Raw genomic sequence first — 21,975 nt, 5'->3', positions numbered from 1 at the left:
TATATTAAATATAAAAGCTTCTACATGACTTAGGGCAAATTTAAATAAGAAGCTATAATATCTTTTATTAAAAATTAAATATAGTAACGTGAGTAACATAGTAGATGATGGCAGAAAAAGACCTGCACGGTCCATCCAGTCTGCTGAGGAGGAAGGAGGTGTTTTAGAGAGCTCTGCTGACTTCCAGTGGAAAGGGAGTGAGACCTAGCTCCCTCCCCAAAGATGAGGAGGGTCCCTGGGGAGAAGGCCTCAGGAAAGTCCCAGGCTATGGGGCCTCCTGGGGCCCGGGACCAGAAGGCCGAAAGGAGTGGCTCTCTCCCTGGTTTGACTACCGGGAGAAGGGAAAGGAGTCCAGTGGACCGAAGGGAGAAGCAGCCCAGTGGAGGCCATCAGAGCATTTCCCCCTCCATGGCCCAGCTTGCGGAAGGTAAGCGAGAAGACAGTGGAGGGGGGAGGAAGATAGTACAGGCCCCAGAAGGGCGCTTCCAAGGAAGGGAGAAGGAAGAGGCGATGGAAGTTTGCCAGAAGCCTTTGCTGGAGGCAGCTGAGAGTGAGAGTGAGGAGAGTGGATCGTCAGATGAGGAGTTCCTTGAAGTGAGCTATGACCCTGATGATCCAGCAAGTAGTGTGGTAAATATTGTAAGACGAATTAAGCTGGTGGAAAAAGAAGTAGTGGAGCTAGGAAAACGTCTGAAAATGGCAAGAACTATGTGTAAATTTGCCCCAGCGGAGCACAGACAAATGTATGTTAAAGAGGAAGCCCGGATATCAAAGTTGTTGGGGAAAAAAGAACACTTGTTGAACTGTTTAAAAAAGGGCTCTGTGAATCCTTTGAGGGAGCTCTATGTTAACCGAGAAAGGATGGCTTCAATACCACAGTCTGGGGGTTCAGGAACACTACAGTTGCAGCAAGCTTCAGTGTCTTCAGCAGCATTAGACTCAAAAGAGTTGTCTGGGTTCAGAGGTGACCCCACTTTAAAATACATGAGACAGTTGGCAACACAGTCCAGAGCACTTACCCAGCAGCCAGAGGATAAGGAGGCAGCGGCAGGACATGGCTCTGAGGTGGGGGCTGGAGTAGAGATCCTACCTGTGGAGGGGAGGACAGAACTCAGTAACTTTTCAAAACTCCAGATAATGGAGGCAGCAGAGGGAGACGCAGGTAGCAGCCTGTTTTCTACAGAGGTGGTGGTCGAAGTCTCAGAGGGCTTACCTGCAGTTGTGCAAACAGCAGAGACAGTTGCCGTGAAGGAGGCCCTGTTGGAAAAGGGTCAGCAGAGGCAGACTCCGGTATTTTTGGCCGGGTCTGCAATGACTGAAGTGGAAACCGAAGCAGCATGGCATCTGGAGAAGCCCCGCCCACGAAGTCCGGGAGCAGGGGAGGTCTTCCCTGAGCATGGAGTAGCTGGCGGTTTACAGGAGAGGGGTCGGAGAGAGAGGAATAGGAGCGGGCAGCAGCTGGGAGCTCATTTGACCAGCTGTCCATTACAAGAGGTGAAATCGGGGGGTGCTAACAGCCAGCCTGTGGCGGAATCAGGAACAGACAAGCCATGCCCCGGGAAGCGCCAGCCATTGGGAGAACGCAGGAGGGACTGCACCAGAAGCAAGGGGGAAGTAACCCGATTGTTGAGAGACTTTCGTTGACTACAGAAGTGGACATGGCAAGTCTAACAGATGTGCAGCAGGTGGTGGAGCAGACCTGCCAGCAGGACGGCTGGGAGCGAGGAGCCAAGGGGAGCGGCGGAGTTCCGGAGGCTTCGCCCCTGGTGCCGGAGGTTGGAGGGAGTTCGGGGGCAGAGCGAGCAGGGAGTCTGGTATCGCCAGCTGCAGACCTGACTGGGCAGGTGCCAGAGTATCGCCAGGAGACAGAGGAGAGGAGGCGATTAGCCCAGAGGCTGGAGCCTGCAGTGGCAGGGACGAGCAGGGATGTTCCAGGAAGTGGAGATGGGCAGGACAATCAGTTGGAGGCAGCCCAAGCCGCAGAACTGACTATGGACGTTGCTGGATGTTTGTCTGAGAGGGAAGGGGACGGGGGACAACGGGAGGGGGAGGGGGCGGTGGATATTGAGGAAGGGAGAGGGATGAGGGGAGGGGCAGAGGGACAGAAGGGGGGGGAGGCAGAGGGAAGGGCTGGAACAAGTGTGGAGGGGGGGGCGGTGGGGGCTGGGGTCCAAGTCCTTTGCGGCAGTAGTCCAGGGAGGGGGAAGGAGGGAGGGGGGGAGATCGGGTGGTTTTGAGGGCCCAGGGAGGGGTTGGGGGGGAGCGGGGACAGGGGGTGGACAGCTGCCTAAGCGGCGAAATGTGGTACAGCTCAAATGGATAGGGGAGGGGCAATGCCCTCCAGGGATCGGGTCTTGAGGCTGGTGATGGGGATGGGGTTTATACCCGAGGACTTTTACGCGTGTATACACCCCATCAACATCCCAGAATATGACTTGAGCTTCATGACCCAGAGGGGGATGGAAATATTCTGGGAAAGGTACGAGGGGGTGAGGGGAAAGGGGGAGTGGCGGGACCTCAGGGCCATTCCAGTCAGCAAGCCGGACCTGGTGCAGATCACCCTGCTCGTGAGAAATGAGTCTATCTCTGGGGCAGATTTAGCCTACTGGCTACAGAGGTACGCGGAGCTGAGATCCCCACTTACAAAGTTACCGGATCCAAGCAGGGTTTGGGCAGGAGGTTGGGGAGCCCTGGTCAAATTGAGACAGGAGAGCCATGTGGTCCAGCACATTCCTTCGGCTGCCTTTATCGGTCGTGACAGGATACTGTGCTTTTACAAGGGGCAGCCGCGGCAGTGCTTCAGATGTGGTTCGTTTAGGCACTTCAGCATGTCATGCCCAGTGGTAAAGTGTGGAAGATGCGGGGATCAGCATGCCACAGAGGACTGCACCGCGATCAGGTGCAACCTCTGCGGCGGGTTAGGCCATGCATATCGGAACTGCCCTAGGGCGGCCCATAACGAGTGGGATATGTGGGGGAAGGGACGGGGAGGGGGGGTAATGGAGGAGGGGATAGGGCAGGGGGTGATAGGCAGGGAGGGGCAAGGGGAGGAGAAGGAGGGGATGCAGGAGGGGGGGCGGCAGGGGGCTGGGTCAGGAGTGGAGCAGGGGGGAGAGGGGGAGTGGGTACAAGTGCCACAGAGGAAAGGGAAGTTTCGGAGGGGGGGGAAAGTAGGGGTGGGCAGGGAGGGGTCGCTGCAGGGGAAGAGGGGGGGGAACAGATTTCAGGTGTTGGAGGAGGAGGAGGAGGATAGGGAGGTTGGGAGGGAGGAGGAAGAACAGGGGAAAGGAGAAGAGGTGGAGTTAATGGAGGAAGAGGGGGCGGCAGGGGGATTGGAGAGGGCAAACGGAAATATGAGGAAGCACTGGAGGAGGGTACTGGTGGTAGGAAGAAGGGCGGGAAGGCTCTGGGGGGAGGGGGAGGGGTGAGGGAGGAGGAAGAGGGAAGGAAGGGAGGGAGGGGAAAGGGGAGTAAGAGGAAAGCTGAGGGGGCCGGGCAGGTGGTGAAGGCCCAAGTGCAGGCTTGGGGGGACAGAGTGGAGCTAGAGGAGGATCTGGAGGACTTGGAGGACTTGGGGGAGGTGGAGGACTCGGAGGAGGAGGTAGGGGGCGGGGGTGAAGAGGGGAGAGGGAGGGATCAGGGGGTGGGTCCGGATAGAGCAAAGAAGAAAGGAAGGAAGAAAGGGGGAGGGGGGGGTAAGGTGCAGACAGGACGGCTGCAGGGGGGGGAGGGGGATCTGGCAGGGGATGATGTAGACCGCATAGCAGAGGACCTGCTTCAGGGTAAGAAGGGGGTATCCCAGGAGATAAGGAAAGAAGTTGGGAGTGAGCAGACCCGTGACTCGCAATGAGGATGGCAGGCTTAGTGTTGACATTTGCCACGCTGAATGTGGCCAGCATCGCCTCTCCGAAGAAGCAGTGTTTAGCGTATGACTGGTTCGCGAGGGTCCAAGCAGATTGCTTCCTGCTCCAGGAGACTCGGCTGCGGTCCATTGAGGTGATCAGGCGGGCAAGGCGGGCCTGGAAGTGGGGTCCCTCGGTGTGGGGGTTGGCGGGGGAGAGGTATGGTGGGGTGGGGATCTTATTTAAGTCCCACCGGGTGAATATTCAGCGAGTGGTGGAGCTGGGGGTGGGGAGATGTCTTGTTGTGGATGCGATTTGGGAGGATAGAGCACTGAGGGTGGTGAATGTGTACGGGCCCCAAAGCAAGAAGGAAAGGGTGCTCCTCTTTGGGAAGATCAAGCCCTACCTATACACTTCGCGCCAAGTAGTCTGGGGGGAAGATTTTAACACCATATTGCGGAAAAAGGATAGTGGGGGACGATCGGTACAGGTGGGCTATGATGGGGTGAGGCTGGCAGGGATCATGCGGGAGGCGGAGCTGGTAGACGCGCATGTGGCCTTCTGTGAGGAACAGGAGGGGTTCACGTTCTTTCGAGGGCAGTGTAAAAGTAGAATCGATAGATTCCTGGTAAAGAAGGGGGTTTGTCTGGGGGGTCCACGAACCGTGGACGTGGACTTTTCAGACCACCACATGGTCCTCCTTCAGGTGGGGGGGGCGGCAGCGCAGAGGCCAGGGAGGGGGTTATGGCGACTAAATTTAAAGTGGTTAGGTAGCGAGCAGGTGCGGGAGGAGTACCGCCGGTTTTTTGGAAGATCAGGTGTCAGTGCAGGGGGCATTTCAGTCATTGGGGGAGTGGTGGGATACAGTGAAAAGACGAACGCGGGGATTCTTTCTCAGACAGGCGAGAAGGGAGGGGAGGGAAAGGACAAAGTTGGGCATGGCAATAAAGAAAAAGAGGGACACATTGATTTCACAAGGGGGGAGGGAGGAAGAAATACATGATCTCCAAGCACTCCTGGAGCAGGTACAGTACAACCGCTACACCTCCTTGGTGTATGAGCGGGACTTCGGGAAAATGTGTAGCCCGGACCCCTTCGCATGCTGCCGGGAGCGGAGGGCGCGCAGGGTGATGGAGGGGGTGCGGGATGCACAGGGGGTCCTGCAGGACACCAAGGAGGGGATTCTGGGGGCAGTGAGGGACCACTTTGCGGCGTTCCTTTCAGCCCAGCAGATTGATATGGAGCAGATGGAGTGTTATGTGGAAGGAACCCCGGGGATAGGTCACGGGGGACCCCAGCTTCAGGCCCTCTTGAACCCGTGGACAGAACAGGAGGTGGAGGAAGCCATCGGGGCGCTCCACAGGAAGACCTCGCCGGGGCCGGATGGGCTAACAACTGAGTTCTACCAGGCCTTTAAGGAGCAGCTGGTGCCGATCCTGGTGAGGGTATGGGGGGCAGCCCAGTTGGAGGGTTCCTTGCCTAGTTCCTTGACAGAGGCGGCTCTTATCCTACTAAGTAAGGGGAAGGACCCGGCGATGCTGGCCAACTGGCGGCCTATAGCACTGCTTAATACGGATCGAAAAATCTTCGCGCGAATGCTATTCCAGAGAATGAGGCAGGTGTCTGGGGATTTGCTAGCAGCCTCGCAAGCATGTGGGGTTAAAGGGAGAGGGGTCTTGGAAGCTGCAGCGTGGGTGCGGGAGGGGGTAGAACGCAGTAGAGTGGGAGGGCATGGTAGGCTGTTGGTAACACTCGACCAGGAAAAAGCGTTTGATAGAGTGCAGTGGGGTGTCCTATGGAGCATTCTGGAGCGCTATGGGTTTCCGAAGGGTTGGATAGAGCAATTACAGCTACTCTATCGGCATGCGGGGTGTTTTCCCCTGGTTAACGGGTGGAGAGGGCAGGGGTTTGAGGTAGGGGCAGGGGTCCGACAGGGGTGCCCACTCAGCCCGCTGTTGTATGCATACGCCATCGACCCTTTTATAAGACGGCTGGAGAAGGGGGGGGCGGAGGGGCTGGAAGGGGTGGAGGTGGGGGACAATAACCAGTTAAGGGTCGTGGCGTATGCAGATGACGTTACAGTGTGGGTAGCGGACCAGAGGGAGGGAGGTAGATTGCAGAACCTGATCCAGGAATACTCGCAGGCAACAGCGTCGCAGGTCAATTTTCAAAAGTCCAATAGCCTGTGGGTTGGGGATCAGGGGCTGCAATTTGAGTTGGGAGGTAGGTTTCCTACAGCTGTGGAACGTATACGGGTCTTGGGAATATACTTCGAGAAGGGGGATTATAGGCTCTACAACTGGGATAGGTGTCTCCAAGAAGTGAAGGGGAGGGTGGATAGATGGAAGGGGTGGAAAATGACCATGGGGGAGCGGGTACAGCTCATCAAGGCACACTTAGTTCCTTTGTTTCTGTTCGTCAGTTACATCTGCCTGCTGCCGGAGAGCCGGTACACGGCCTTGTATGGGGTGTTCTTCCGGCTGCTCTGGGGCAACAGGACGAATCCGGTAAAACGGAATGTTACCTATCTGTCTAGGAGGGAGGGGGGGGTGGGCATGATAAACCCAGTCCTGTTTTTCAGCGCTTTGTTCCTGCAGTTCAATCTGGGGAGGGCGGTAGGGCGGGAGCCACCGGGGTGGGCTAGGAGTGTCCTGCAGTGGTGGCCGAGATATTGGGACCTATGGCGGGAGGGGGGGAGGGTAGTGGCACTGCGAAGGGGGGCTCCGGGGGGGTGAGTTATTGCAAGACCCTAGTGAAATTGGTGAGGGTGTGGGGGCTGACGGTGGGGGAGGTGAAGGCAGGACAACGGGGGGTCTGGATGGACAGAGTACGGGCGCAGGTGTTCTCAGCTCCTCTGGCGCTGAGGGACGCGCCGGCCCCACGGATGCAGCAGGGGTTACGGTTGATTGCTTCGAACCGCATCCCGGTGAAGTATAAAGACCTGGCGTGGCTGTCCTTTCACGGTAGACTGTACGTCCGAGGAAATTTGAAATATCGCAATGTGCGGGATAGAGGGTGCCCACGGGAGGAATGTGCTGGAACTGAAGAGACGATGGAGCATTTCCTGGTGAGGTGCCCATTTACAGTCCAGGTCTCTGACCGGGTTTCCTCGTTGCTGCAGATCCCCAGTTTCCGCAACTACAGCTATGCGGACTGGGTGTATGGCCCAGAGGGTGGAGAGGGACGCGGGGATCCGGTAACACGCTTTCTGATTTCGGTGATATTGCGGTACTGCCTCTGGATGGCGCGCTGCAGGGTGTCCCTGTACCAGGAGGTCCGGCCGGCGGAGGTAGTCAGCTGGGATGTGGTAAGGGCGGTGCAGGAAGCGGCGAAGTGGGAAAGGGTGGAAAAAGGGGTGGGGGTGGCTTCGAGGTGGTGGAGACACGTGAGGCTTAAGCCGCCATGAGGGGACATGCTTCACAGGGGATTGTGTGCCAGTTGTCTGAAGGGGTTGTGGGGGGTCGGGGGGGGGGGGGTTGATCCATTGTATTATTGAGGAGGGGGTGTACATAGATAGGCAGACCATGTCTAGCTAGGAGCCTGGGGTTTGATTTGCATGTCCGGTTTTTTTCTTTGGTCTTTCTAATAAACAGTTTCCACTGTACTATTGAGGAGGGGGAGGGGGTGTACATAGATAGGAGGACCGTGTATAGCTAGGGGCTTGTTTTTGATTTGTATGTTATTTGTTTTTAGTTTTTTCCAATAAAAAGAGTTTTCCAGTCTGCCCATCAAGATAAACTCATATGTGCTACTTTTTGTATATACCTTACCTTGATTTGTAGCTGCCATTTTCAGGGCACAGACTGTAGAAGTCTTGCCCAGCACTAGCCCTGCCTCCTAACCATCAGCCCCACCTCCCAACCACCGGCTCTGCCACCCAATCTCCGCTAAGCTTCTGAGGATCCATTCCTTCTGAACAGGATTCCTTTATGTTTATCCCACGCATTTTTGAATTCCGTTACCGTTTTCATTTCCACCACCTCCCACGGGAGGGCATTCCAAGCATCCACCACTCTCTCCGTGAAAAAATACTTCCTGACATTTTTCTTGAGTCTGCCCCCCTTCAATCTCAGTTCATGTCTTCTAGTTCTACCGCCTTCCCATGTACGGAAAAGGTTCGTTTGCGGATTAATACCTTTCAAATATTTGAATGTCTGTATCATATCACCCCTGTTTCTCCTTTCCTCCAGGGTATACGTGTTCAGGTCAGCAAGTCTCTCCTCATACGTCTTGTAACGCAAATCTCATACCATTCTCGTAGCTTTTCTTTGCACCGCTTCAATTCTTTTTACATCCTTAACAAGATACGGCCTCCAAAACTGAACACAATACTCCAAGTGGGGCCTCACCAACGACTTATACAGGGGCATTAAAACCTCTTTTCTTCTGCTGGTCACACCTCTCTCTATACAGCCTAGCAACCTTCTAGTTACGGCCACCGCCTTGTCACACTGTTTCCTGGCCTTCAGATCCTCAGATACTGTCACCCCAAGATCCTCTACGTATCAGACTCTCACCCTCACCGCCTAACACATATATGTCAATTACTGGGAACTGCTTTTTGTTTCACAGTATTCTTGGTTAACCATCTCATACCCCATTCCTCTTCTTGTGTATTTCGTTTCTTTCCAAAAACAAGCTCTTATCTGTTCCTTCCTTTCTTCATGTCCATCTTGATTGTATCTGAAACTCATGCGTCAGTGTCTCAGCTGCTTTTCTGTCTGTTTCTTCTTATCCCTTTACCTATGACCAAAGCAGTCGATCTACAAATCTAAAGCATCACTTCAAGCCTATTACTTTTCCATGGAGTTTTACCCTGAACTACAGAATTCACAGCCTCCATTTTTGGATCTTGCTCCAGCTAGGCTTTAGCCTTTTAATTGCAGACTGAGAATTGTCTTATCTTCCCTCTCATATTTCCATCTTTTTCTTCCCCTTGACATACTCTATAATCTTTCTCTTTCTCTCTGATTTCTGCTGTTATTTCCTTGTCTTCATCTGTCTTGCTGTTCGTGTTTATACTGTCTTTTCCCTCTTGTTCTGATTTTATCATTGTAAATAACTGGGACTTGTAATTATATAAACGGTATATCAAATAAACTGAACTTTGGAACTTGAGCCACAGTATGGGTTAGGTCCAGGCAGTGCGTGTCTTTGTTTCAGATCTGCAGAACCACCTGGCAGATTGTATGAGTTCATTGTGAAGACCGCGGGCGTGGAAAGAAAAGTGGAAATGCTCTCAACCTCCCAGCCCTGTCCCCTCTCAAAGGAGTGCGGAGAATATGGATGCCTCTCATAAAAGGATTGGGTGGAAATGGGATTTTAAAAAAAATGGCAAACTATGGCTTATCCTTATCCAGTTGCGATACCATATTGCTTACTGGGAATAATAAAAAAAAATTAGGGCGAGGCAAACTGATAGCTGCGTAAAACCTGTGAAACTTAGATAGTTCTATTTTGTTCTGCAAAATTTCCACATGTGTTATGACAATGAGTGACCTCAGCTAACAGGTCCTAATGTACAGTATTCTCAACCCATATGCTTTTACATTTATACAAATGCATTTATACAAATACAAATGCAGCAAATAAATAAATAAAAAATAAATACGGATAAATCAGATCCAAATGAAATGCGCCATAATGTTATAAATCTATGCTTTCCTTTAGTCTTGCATTGCATTTCTCAGATTGTTATAGAGATGTCCCTTTAAGAGTGATAATAACCCATAGGAGACTCTAACGGGCAGCTACAATAATGGCTCCCTTAAACTTAATGTAGCTCTTATGAGAGCTCTTGGCTTCTAGTGGCCCACTGGCACATCCAAGGTGCAAAATTGCAAAGCTTGGCTCTGAACGAATGTGCACATTATTTAGTAAGAGATAAGAGGCCAGCAGCTTCTTGCATTTTGCTCAGCTTTCTAGCAATCTTGACGTAAACCTCTCCACGTTTTTCATATCCATACAGTCCCTCTCGGGCATCGGAATCTCCACTAATTTCAAGAGGATTCCTCCAACAACTTACTACTCGAAGGACATAAATGGGGCCTTAGAAAGACCTAGAAGGGTGGACTTGTGTTCAGAGCAAGAGGACACAGCAGGTTACATTTCCCCACGTGCTGTACTAATCTGGTTATCTCAGTGTGGGGACTGCTTAAAGTACACACAATCTGCGTATTTCATAAGCTTTGAGCTGCATTACTTGTGCAAACCAGCCTTTCAGTAGGCTGCCATAACGCCTCTCGCTGTAGACTGTACAATTTAGATAACCACGGCTTTTTAAATATTGTCTATTAATTGTATTTAGAGCTTTTTTTCCAGAACAATTTCAAGATTTTGGTAAACAAATTGCCTCATATACTTTTCCACATGTATTTTACATAAAAGCACCATAATATGAAACCTGTATTTTGTCACGCTGGTTCCATACATATTTCATCAGTTTAATTTACTGGGGAAGGCAAATGCTTTCTGATTCTGGCAACAGCATGGCAGAGTAAAAAAAAAAAAAAAAAAATCTGGTATTTTCTTTATCTGGACACACTGCAGAATGGACCAAATTCTATAAATGACACCTTAAAAATCGGCACTGGAAAACCATATGGTTAACTTGATCCTATAAACTACGCCTAAAGTTAGGCTTAGCTTATAGAATATGTTCACAGGCTATTCTTGCAACTAAAATTTAGGTCACCCATTTATGCCACTTAAAACCAGGCCTAATTACCTGCGCCTAAGTTAGGCACAGATCGGGTGTATTCCATCATATTGCACATAGAGGCCCTTTTACTAAGCCGCGTAGGTGCCTAATCGTGCCCAACGCAATGGCAATTTGGAGTAACCATCTGGCTACTGCGTGGCCTGGATGGTAACTTCATTTTTTATGAGCGTCCGAAAAATAATTGTTATTTTCTGATGTGCGGCAAAAACGGGCGGTAATCGGCATTGGGCGCGCATAGACCATTACCGCCCGGTTACCGCATGAGACCTTACCACTAAGTCGAAGGGGGGTGGGTAAGGTCTCAGACTCAAAATGGACGTGCCCCAATTTTTATTTTGCCGTATATCCATTTTCAGCAAAATATAAAAAGTCATTTTTTTTTACAGGTGCGCTGAAAAATGGATCTGCGCGCACCCAAAACACATGCCTACACTAGCGCAGGCCATTTTCAGCGCACCTTAGTAAAAGGACCCCATAGTTTTTGAAATGTCCACAACCCGTCCATTTCACATTCCCTTTTCGACTGTACACATCAAAATTTATGTGCACCATGTTATAGAATATGACCAAGAAAGTTGTGCATGTAAATTCTAATTAAAGCCAATTACTACTGCCAATTGGTTAAGTACCAATGATCAGCGCTGATTGGCTTGTTAATCAATTAAGTTGTGCATGTAATTTGGCCATGCAGTCAAATTAGCGTGCAGAACTTAAGGCACCATATATAGAATTTGGGGGATTGTGCTAAGAAACAAGAAGACACTTCAAGAAAGTACAAGAACACACAGTACCAACTTCACAAGACCGCCACCATTACCATAATCACACATCTTTCTGAGTCTGCGCAGTTTTATCCAACTCGTATTTGCCATTTTTGGATGAATGGCAACGATGAGTCAGGATCAAGTAGGCGTATTTTATGTCACCTTCTTATTATATGCTAAGAGTGTGGGTGTTGTGTATCTTGGTGGGGGAAGGGATGACACCTTAAGATTAAAATTAGCAACCTCATCGGATTGTGGGTTTAATCATGAATTGACGATGCTCTGGAGAAAGTGGAAAACCACCCTTCCAAGACTGCATCAACTAGAACTGCCTTTCTGTGGCCAACAGTACGTGGTGAATTGCCGACTGCCCTGTTTAGAGTTATGAAGGTGTGTAACTTGCACGGCGTTGACGGGTGTGACTTTGGCCGCTTCAAAGAGCGGACTGGACGGATTGAGCAGGTCTTTCTTTACCTGTTGTCTTTTACTGTGTTACTGTGCAAAATTTAAAACAATTGAATTTCCCAGTCATTGTACAAAAACACCTTGCAATCAACATAAGAAGGCACCAAAATAAGAAACCTGTGTTTTTTCACGTCACCCATCTATTTATCCCAACTGACTCTGTACCACCCATCTTGTCCCCATCTATATATTTGCAACTGAACCCTCAGCTATATAGTTAGCTGTATTGTAGAAAAGCAATTGGGCCCTGTTTACTAAGCCATGCTATAGGCATACAAACTTTTTATTGGGGGGGGGGGGGGGGGGGAAGAGAGCCTCTGGGCCCTCAAGCACTGCACGGATGCAAGAATGGTCAGTCCACCCCTGTTTGGCACTATGCCTAGACCCAGGGCCGCCGAGAGACTAGGCCGTGCCCGGGCCAAGGGCCCCCTTGCCACTGCCGCCCCCTGTTGCTCCCCCCGCCGCTGCAGGCCCCTGTCGCTCTCCCCGCTGCTGCAGTCCCCGGTCTCACCCGCCTGCCTCCACGGCTCCGGGCCCCCTGCATTCGAAGCGGCAGTCGCAGATCTCCTCTCTTCTGGCCTTCCCTCCCTGTGTCCCGCCCTTGTCTGATGTAACTTCCGGTTTCCGCGAAGCCAGCACCCAGGGAGAGAAGGCCAGAAGAGAGGAGATCTGCGACTGCCGCTTCGAATGCAGGGGGCCCGGAGCCAAGGTGGCAGGCGGGTGAGACCGGGGACTGCAGTGCCGGCGGCCTGACCCAGGCACTGGGCCCCCCCTTGGAGGCTCAGGCCCGGGGAATTTTGTCCTCCCTGCCCCCCCCTCTCGGCGGCCCTGCCTAGACCAACTTAATGGGTTCACCCCTTCCACCTTAAAGAAAGTGACTTCTCATTTGCCTTCACTGTAATCCCTGGACTCCACAGACCTTGAACAGGAGGACTGAACCCATCTGTGTTCCACATGTTAAAACTCTGGCTTTTCGGTGCTGATTTTTAAGGCAAACATATATAGAATTTGACCCTTAGAAAATATCTATTAAGATAAATCTCTATACTTTTCTTTTAAATTGTACCATAGTATTTTGCAATCTGCTTTGAACCCTACTCTGGTTTCCTTCTCGTTTGCTCTGCCACTAAAGTACCTTATGTACTTGCCCCCCCCCCCCCAAGGTCGTCGTCGTTGTCATCGCCACCCCCCTCCGTTCACCACCGGGCCGGGCCCCCGTGAATTCAAATCATAGCGCCTCACCTCAACCTCGCTCCGTGTGAAAGAAGAGCGTCAGTCTGCAGATCACCTCCCTTCGGGGCTTCCCTCTGAGGGAAGGCCCGAAGGGAGGCGATCTGCAGATTGCCACTGCTGCGCTTCTTTCACACTGAGCGAGGTCAAGGTGAGGCGCTATGATTTGAATTCAGGGGGGCCCGGCCCGGTGGTGGACGGAGGGGGGCGGGTGGGGGGGGGGACTGCGGCGCTGGGTCCCCCTTGGAGGCCCGGGCCCGGGGAAATTTGTCCCCTCTGCCTCCCCCTCTCAGCGGCCCTGCTGCTGGAAGTCCGTTTGATGCATGCAACCTCTTCTCAGTGCAAGAAAGTATTTTTCACATTCCTTTTCAACCTCCCATGCTCCTACCTCATACTATAACCCCCTGAAAAAAGCATATACCAAGTTGGCGGATATAGCTTTGTTCCTTGCTTTTGGTATTTATTTCTCTTTTCAGATCTTTTTGTGCATTTTTTTGGGATTTCCTTTTTGACTATAATGTCATGCAGAATGAATTTGGCGTGCCGATGCAATTCAGGTGCATCAGTGAAATTTTTTGTGGTTGTTTTAAATCTCTGTATCATTTTTTGAAATCACTATAATTTTCTGTTCTATTTTTATGGTTTATTTCAACTTTCTATACCGCCCTCCATGAGAACATCACAAATTACAAATAATTAGAAATAAAATATTTTTCAGGTTTTTTTTTTCTTTGCATTTTGCTTCATTTGTTTTGTTTCTTTGTTTTGCATTTTGCTGAAGAAGGCAGGGCTCAGAAAGATTTGTTTTCAAGGTAGCCTACCAACCGGAAATATATATCGTCTTACTCCTGCGCTTTTTCTCCAGGCGGCGGAGGCGTTTCTCCTCCCGGCGTCGTGCCTCCTCGGCCTCCTGATGTTGCCGGCACTTATGGAAGTTCTCCACCACCACCCCAACAAACATGTTCAAGACGAAGAAGCTGACGATGAGCAGGAAAGAGATGAAGTAGAGGAGCATCCAGGGGTTGTGGTTTCTTATTGGCTGAGGGCGAGAAGAGAAGGTGGTAGGAAAGAGGTTCTGAAAACAACTACAGTAGAAATCTGTCGTCTTACATAAACATATCTCCTTGCTGCACTTACATGGCCACAGTTATGCCAGTCCATGGCTGGTGGAACTGTGGGGTGTAAATGTTAGAAGCGTTAACGTTGGGTTACGTCAATATTCTATAATGGAATCTGGGCTCTCATTATATGACATCAGGACACCTAAACAGAGGTACCAACTTGTACAATTGCCCCCTAAGACTTTAGAAGAGGAATCATCACGTTATTATTCTTGTCCAGTTAAAAGTGGGTGAACAAATTCATAGGGAAATAACATGAATGTTATAAGATAACCCAGCCACTAGTAGAGCATTATAATGCCTTTCAAGACAACACCGCTTCACCCCACCTTTTGCTCAGTCATAGATTTGCATATAATGAAGACAGTGCATGCAAATCTCACTCATACATATTCATTGCTTAATCTCATAAACCTAACAATTATTGTCTAAAATCCCCATATATCTACCATTCATTCATTCATCCATTCACTCTAATTCACATTTATAAAACTAATATCAAAATATCAAACTCTATAACATTAGAACACCCGGAATAATAGAATCACTTATAATCTTGTAACAAAATGTTTTGCTTTCAATAGCAATACTGGTGTGAAACTTGTAGATTACACTGACATTCAAAGCACTTATTCTTCATTACGATCTTCTCTTGATCTATTGATAACCTGCTGTGAACTCTCTGTTACCAAGTGAAAATTAGTCCATTGATTAAATCAATTGTCCACCACAGCAGGTTAAAACAAAAAGTTACATTCCATCGTAAACCACAACTGATTTACTATGTGCTGTAGTATTGAATGACAGTAGTTCCATTCACCGTGACTCCACTCTTCACGGGACTAATGTGAATCTTTTCCTTGATTTTCAAACTGCTTCACTGCAGCTGTCCGTGGGTCCGTGTACAAGTGTTTCAGTAAACAAATGAGAGGACAGCTGCAGTGAAGCAGTTTGAAAATCAAGGAAAAGATTCACATTAGTCCCGTGAAGAGTGGAGTCACGGTGAATGGAACTACTGTCATTCAATACTACAGCACATAGTAAATCAGTTGTGGTTTACGATGGAATGTAACTTTTTGTTTTAACCTGCTGTGGTGGACAATTGATTTAATCAATGGACTAATTTTCACTTGGTAACAGAGAGTTCACAGCAGGTTATCAATAGATCAAGAGAAGATCGTAATGAAGAATAAGTGCTTTGAATGTCAGTGTAATCTACAAGTTTCACACCAGTATTGCTATTGAAAGCAAAACATTTTGTTACAAGATTATAAGTGATTCTATTATTCCGGGTGTTCTAATGTTATAGAGTTTGATATTTTGATATTAGTTTTATAAATGTGAATTAGAGTGAATGGATGAATGAATGAATGGTAGATATATGGGGATTTTAGACAATAATTGTTAGGTTTATGAGATTAATTGATGTAATAAAGATAAATATAAATGCAATAGTTGTTGAGTATATTGTATGAATTTAGTGCAACTATTTATTGAATGATACCTTAGACAACATTGTGATATACATATTCATTGGGGATATCCTTAAAACTAGACTGGCTAGGATCTATGGAACCTTAGCAGAGATTGGGTGGAAACGCCAGTAATTGGGAAGCAAAATTGGTGCTGGACAGACTTCTACGTGACTGAATAGATATGGATGGGCTGGAGTATAAATTTTAAGGGGCTTCGACGTTAGCTTCAGAGCTTAGTACAAGAACAGTACTGGGCAGACTTCTATGGTCTGTGCCCTGAGAATGGCAAGGACAAATCAAACTCGGGTATAAAGTATCACATACCATGTAAAATGAGTTTATCTTGTTGGGCAGACTGGATGGACCGTTCAGGTCTTTTCTTTGGGGTTCTACATGGAATGTTGCTACTAATTGGTATTCTGGAATCTTGTAACTCTTTAGGATTCCAGAATCTCCAGAACTTTTAGTACAAGAAGAGTGCTGGGCAGACTTCTATGGTCTATGCCCTGATTGTGACTGAATAGATATGGATAGGCTGGAGTATAAATTTTAAGGGACTTCGATGTTAGCTTCAGAGCTTAGTACAAGAACAGTACTGGGCAGACTTCTATGGTCTGTGCCCTGAGAATGGCAAGAACAAATCAAACTCAGGTATACATATAAAGTATCGCATACCATGTAAAATGAGTTTATCTTGTTGGGCAGACTGGATGGACCATACAGGTCTTTATCTGCCGTCATTTACTATGCTACTCTTTGGGGTTCTACATGGAATGTTGCTACTAGTTGGGATTCCAGAATCTTGTACCTCTTTAGGATTCCAGAATCTTCAGCACTTAGTACAAGAACAGTACTGGGCAGACTTCTACGGTCTGTGCCCTGAGAAAGGCAAGGACAAATCAAACTCGGGTATACATATAAAGTATCGCATATCATGTAAATTGAGTTTATCTTGTTGGGCAGACTGGATGGACCGTACGGGTCTTTATCTGTCATCATGTACTATGTAAGGCGTGCCTTGAGGACTGAGTTGAGAACCTTGCTCTAAACTGCCTTGCAAACCAGTAGTTGGCCAGTGTTTTAGCCTTGAGCAAGGTAGTGCCACTGGTGATGAGGAAGTCTCCATTGGTGAGATCATGAGTCTGTGGAAGGAAGTGGACTGTAGAGGGTAGTTCCTTCTGAATAAACCCTGCACATTTGCTTCCCCTCTTCTTCCCAAAATACATCCTTCTACTAGAATAGCTCTTGATGATTCATGTCCTTCCAATCACCTACCCAGAATGCAATCGAACCTAGAATAATGGCTCCCGCAATCATTTGCAAAAAATGTTGGTCAGCTAAGCTGATTAGCATTCTACGTGGACAGGTGTTCTGGGTGAAAACTGCCCATGTGCTACCATATGGTAGGCACACCGGGGGTTGCCAACCACTGCCCTAAATTATATAAAATTGGGTTGAACCATTCCTTGTCATACATATACAGTATAGATCTTCTGGGGAAGATCTCTCAGTTCCTCTAGGTATATTCATTAACTATAATTAAGGTGGGAGTCCAGTGAAGAAACTACCCTTCCCTCAGACTGAAGCTGTTCCTGCTTACCTTCAATGGTTGGCTTCATATTTATTGATTTATTTATTTTTACCTGTGCATCAATGGCGACTGCATCCAGCCCATTATACATGATGTTCACCCAGCCATCTTTGGACGAGAGAACAAAGAGCGACATAAGGGCCTTAAAAGAAAGTGAAAAAGAGGGAGGAGGAGGTTAGTATCAGGGGTAATAAGGAAAGTTTTCAAAGGGAACTGACTGGATAAGAAAGAAGGGGCCAAGAAAGCACAAAGGCAGACGATCTGCAAACTCCAAGATGGAAAATAAACGAAGCAGATCGTTGAAAAACCAAAATATATTTTATTGATCAAAACAAATTAAAATATGTATACACTAGCCCGACACAGGCCATGTTTCGCCCAGCAGGGCTGCTTCAGGGGCTACACAAAATTCCTTTACTGTTGAAGTATAATGGTTATAATGTTGAGAGCGACTGTGACAGAATGTACAGACGATCACTTTGATTCTATCTTGAAAAAACAGCTCATCCAGAGATGCCAAAAACAACATATATTGACATGAAGTCAAACAAACAGCCTCTTATCTCTGAAAGCCCCTGAAGCAGCCCTGGAAGTCAGGACTCATAGCACAGATCAGCGAACGCACTGGAGACTGGCGCTGAAGAAGACTAAGGCTGGCGGGGGTTGAGGACCCCCGCCAGCAAAGGTACCGTGTGGTTGAAAGTGGAGGGGGCCAGGACTAAATCTGTGGGGGCCCATGCCCCCGTGGCCCCACCTAGCTATGCCCCTGCTGGTAAGTACTATTTTTATTCATGTTTTTTGGAAATGGGAACGGGGTCAGTGACCACTGGAGGAGTAAGGTATGTGTGTGTGTGTGTGTGTATGTGTGTGTGTGTGTGTGTGTGTGGGGGGGGGGGGGGGGGGGTAAGGTCTCAGGCCCAAAATGGACGGGTGCTGATTTTGCTGCACATTCATTCTTGGCAAAAAAAGGCCTTTTTTGCAGGTGCGCTGAAAAATGGACTTGCGCACGTCCAATACACGCGTCTACACCAGCACACCTTAGTAAAAGGACCCCCTAATGACTTGTTAAAGCTGAACTGTCAAACCCCAGGTGGCTGATGGATTAGTGTAAAATGGTCTGAGATGCATCGTTTTCTGCGTGTTAGTCTGAGGAATGCAGAATGACCTGAATTCAGAAAGAAACCCCGCACGTCTGACATTTCCGTACCAACAGGCAGTGAATGGGGAGGATCGTGGCACCTTACCTGCCCCAGGTTATCAAAATTGTACTTTCTCCGTATCCACTTGAAGCGCGCCTGCAAACAGTCGGACTTGTTGGTGACATTCTTAGTGTCCAGCCCGTCACAATAGTAGAATTTGCCTTTGAAAAGCTGAAATGAAAGAGAACAGCTGAGTTTATCACAAGGTTTGACGCAGTGACCTTCACAATATTCCAATAACATCAAAACTAAGACAGTGGGTTTGAGACCCTGTCCTGGCTGCGTTGCTTTATTTACTTACAACAAATGTAGGGCCCCTTGTACTAAGTCGCATAAGCGCCAAAATGAATTTACTGCCGACTAGCGCGTGCCTCTTGCGGTAATTTCATTTTTGGCACGCATCCGCTATGCACATCTGAAAAGTGGCATCTGACGCGTGTAGGTCGTTACCGCACAGATTCTTTACCGCTAGGTCTACGGCTGGCGGTAAGGTCAGACACTCAAAATGGACACATGACAATTTTTGGTTTTGCCGCACTTCCATTTTCAGCAAAAATTTTAAAAAAAGGCATTTTTGGTACGTGTACTGGAAAATATTTCTGCGCGCACCCAAAACCCGCGCCTACACTACCGCAAACCCCTTTTTACCACGGCTTAGTAAAAGCCATCTCTCTCCTCTTCAATCTGTTCAAAATTCTGCTGCACGACTAATATTCTGCCAGTGTCGTTATGCTCATATTAGCCCTCTGCTCAAGTCACTTCACTGGCTTCCTATCTGTTTCCGCATACAGTTCAAACTCCTCTTATTGATTTACAAGTGCATTCACTCTGTAGCTCCTCAGTACCTCTCCACTCTCATCTCTCCCTACATTCCTCCCCGGGAACTCCGTTCACTGGGTAAATCTCTCTTATCTGCACCCTTCTCCTCCAGCGCTAACTCCAGACTCCGTTCCTTTTATCTTCCTGAGCCAGTACGTCAAGCTCCATCTCTGGCCGTCTTCTTCAAATCTAAGCTAAAAGCCCACCTTTTTGATGCTGCTTTTAACTCCTAACCCTTGTTCACTTGTTCAGAACCCTTATTTTATCATCCTCACTTTAATATTCCCTTATCTCTTGTTTGTCCTGTTTGTCTGTCCTAATTAGATTGTAAGCTCTGTCGAGCAAGGACTGTCTCTTTATGTTCAAGTGTACAGCGCTGCGTACGTCTAGGAGCGCTATAGAAATTTTAAGTAGTAGTAGTAGTAAGGACCCCTTAAAGAATTGAAGCTGAACTGAAAGGCACTCAGCTGTACGGTTGGGTTTCTGCAGATGGTTTTGGCATCAGTTACATGCACCCCACTATTTGCGGTGTGGCTGGACTTGGCACTGTGGAAACCAAGCTCTGCTTCTGTACCATGCGCTGTCCTGCATTAAGGTTGCACAGAGGCATTCATCACTGTCGATTTTGCAAGTGTCAGGACACAGTGAAGTCACACTGCACCAAAGCCACACTGCCAACAAGGTTGGCAGATTATGTAGGGCATACCCACTGCAGTGAAAACTTAAGAGAGAAGAGACTTGAAGTCCTCAATATGTATACCCTACAGGAAAGGAAGTATAGAGCGGATACAATACAGTCATTTAAATACTAAAAAGATATTAATATCAAAAATAATCTTTTTCAGAGATAGGGAAGCAGTACAACTAGAGATCACGAGTTGATTTGCAGAGGAGGAGACTTGATTTGATTGATTTGATTTATTGATTTGATAGACCACTCTTTACTTTAAGTTTTAAAGCGGTTTACAACTAAAGTTAACAACCGATTAAGAAATACATTAAAATTGGTTTAACCCCTCCCCCCACTACATACAACTTGAAAAAATTAAAATACTAAAACTTTGCTAACACAAGTCATCAAAATATTACAACTTATGACTTGCTGAAAGCCTTTTCAAAAATTAAACTTTTCAAGATTATTCGAAATCCAAAATAGCTAGATTTAGGAGGAATGTCAGGAAATACTTTTTCACAGGAAGGGTGGTGGATTCCTGCAATGTCTTCCCAAGGAAGGTTGTGAAGAGAAAAACGGTGACGGAGTTCAAGAATGCGTAGGATAAACCAGAGGAAGACTATATAGAAAAAGGATGGAATCCAATGAAAGCAAAACTTAAATGACCTCATAACCAGAGTGAGCTATGATGGCAGCTTCAGAGGTTGGGAAGTAAGAACAATGCTGAGCCAACTTCTACGGTCTGGGTCTGGTAAATGGCAAAAAGAGGTCAGGATCAAGGCTGGAATGGGGTTTGATGGCAACTGCAGTAGTTGGGAAGTAAGACTGATGCTGGGCAGACTTTTATGGTCTGTGCCCCAAAATTGGCAGGGAAGGATAGAGATTAAGAGGGGCATTTTCGATATGATGTCTAATTCCGATTTTGGATGTTTTGCAAAAAATATCCAAAATTCCAGTGCCAAACACGGTCATTTTCGAACCAGAAAAATGCCTATCTTTTTGGTTTGAAAATCGCCCTATTTTAGATGTTTTTTGTGCTCAGTGCGTCTTTCTTTAAGGAAGTGGTTCCCAAACCTGGTCCTGGAGGCATTCCAGCAAGTCAGGTTTTCGGGATATCCACAATGAATATTCATGAGAAACTTTTGCACGCACTGCCTCCACTGCATGCACATCTCTCTCATCAATATTCATTGTAGATATCCCAAAAACATGACTGGCTAGTGTTCAAGCCTCTCATAGACTTGTTACTGCAAAGTCTATGATATCTTGGAGTATAACCTTGGCACTCCAGTCACACCTGAAGTCTCTATTATTTTTCTTAAGTCTCTTTTATTGAATAAATTACAGATAATTTACTCACAGTCAGATGTTCAGAAGTGCTGCCGCAGGGCACAGAGACTTCGTGATTCTGAGAGCTGGTTGGAGGTGAGAAATAGTTGAGCAAATAGAAGTCTCTCTGAGCTGGGTGACTGGAATGTGTGATATCTCATTTGGGAGGAGATATTTTCAAGGTAAAAAAACAAGTTCATTGCAGGGAGTTTCAGCAGGACAGTGCTGTCTGTAGCAAGATGGTGAATGCCTCATGGCTGAAGGGACAAAAAGGTAAAGAAGCCTCACACAGGCTCAGGGAGGAGCAGGTAAAGACCAATGGGGACAAAGCCTGCCATCAGGTAGCAAGGGGTGGTCCTAGAGGATGGCTCTCGATTGGAGGGAAAGGTCATACCTGGCTGACCTCTCAAGACAGAGATAGTAAGACTGACCAGGAAATGATAGCAAGTAGACACAGGAGCCAAGCTTGGCTGAGAGAGAAAAGAGGTCTAGGCAGTAGCACAACCAATGATACCAGTTCTTATACAGATAAGCAAGTGTGGCAGCATCGCCTGTGAACTACATTACACACAATGCATTGCTCCCGTATCTTTGCAGTGGAAACTGCAGCAGTGAAAGTCCTTAGAAATGAGAATAACAGTAAAGGCATTACATACATTTTAGAATCACATTATAAACTAGTGCAAGGCTGTCAGAGGACAGAACAGCTAGGGTATCTCCAGGACGGGATACAGCAAACGTGGAGG

At 47.9% G+C, this 21,975-nt stretch overlaps 1 protein-coding gene across 2 annotated transcripts in view; it reads right to left on the bottom strand.

Annotated features, from left to right (window-relative positions):
• CACNA1H (calcium voltage-gated channel subunit alpha1 H) overlaps window positions 1-21,975 on the bottom strand; it is a 311,405-nt gene that overhangs the window by 61,865 nt on the left and 227,565 nt on the right. For both annotated transcript variants that reach the window (XM_030211678.1, XM_030211677.1), the window contains 3 exons: window positions 18,454-18,579; window positions 17,262-17,351; window positions 13,869-14,061 (listed from right to left, as the gene is read on the bottom strand). In XM_030211678.1, the coding sequence (XP_030067538.1) occupies window positions 13,869-14,061; window positions 17,262-17,351; window positions 18,454-18,579 (409 nt within the window). The remainder of the gene's footprint in view (window positions 1-13,868; window positions 14,062-17,261; window positions 17,352-18,453; window positions 18,580-21,975) is intronic.

Source organism: Microcaecilia unicolor, chromosome 8 (genome assembly GCF_901765095.1).
Source record: "Microcaecilia unicolor chromosome 8, aMicUni1.1, whole genome shotgun sequence".
NCBI lineage: Eukaryota > Metazoa > Chordata > Amphibia > Gymnophiona > Siphonopidae > Microcaecilia > Microcaecilia unicolor.
The sequence above is the reverse complement of the archived record's forward strand: the minus strand, read 5'-3'. Positions and strand labels throughout refer to the sequence as shown.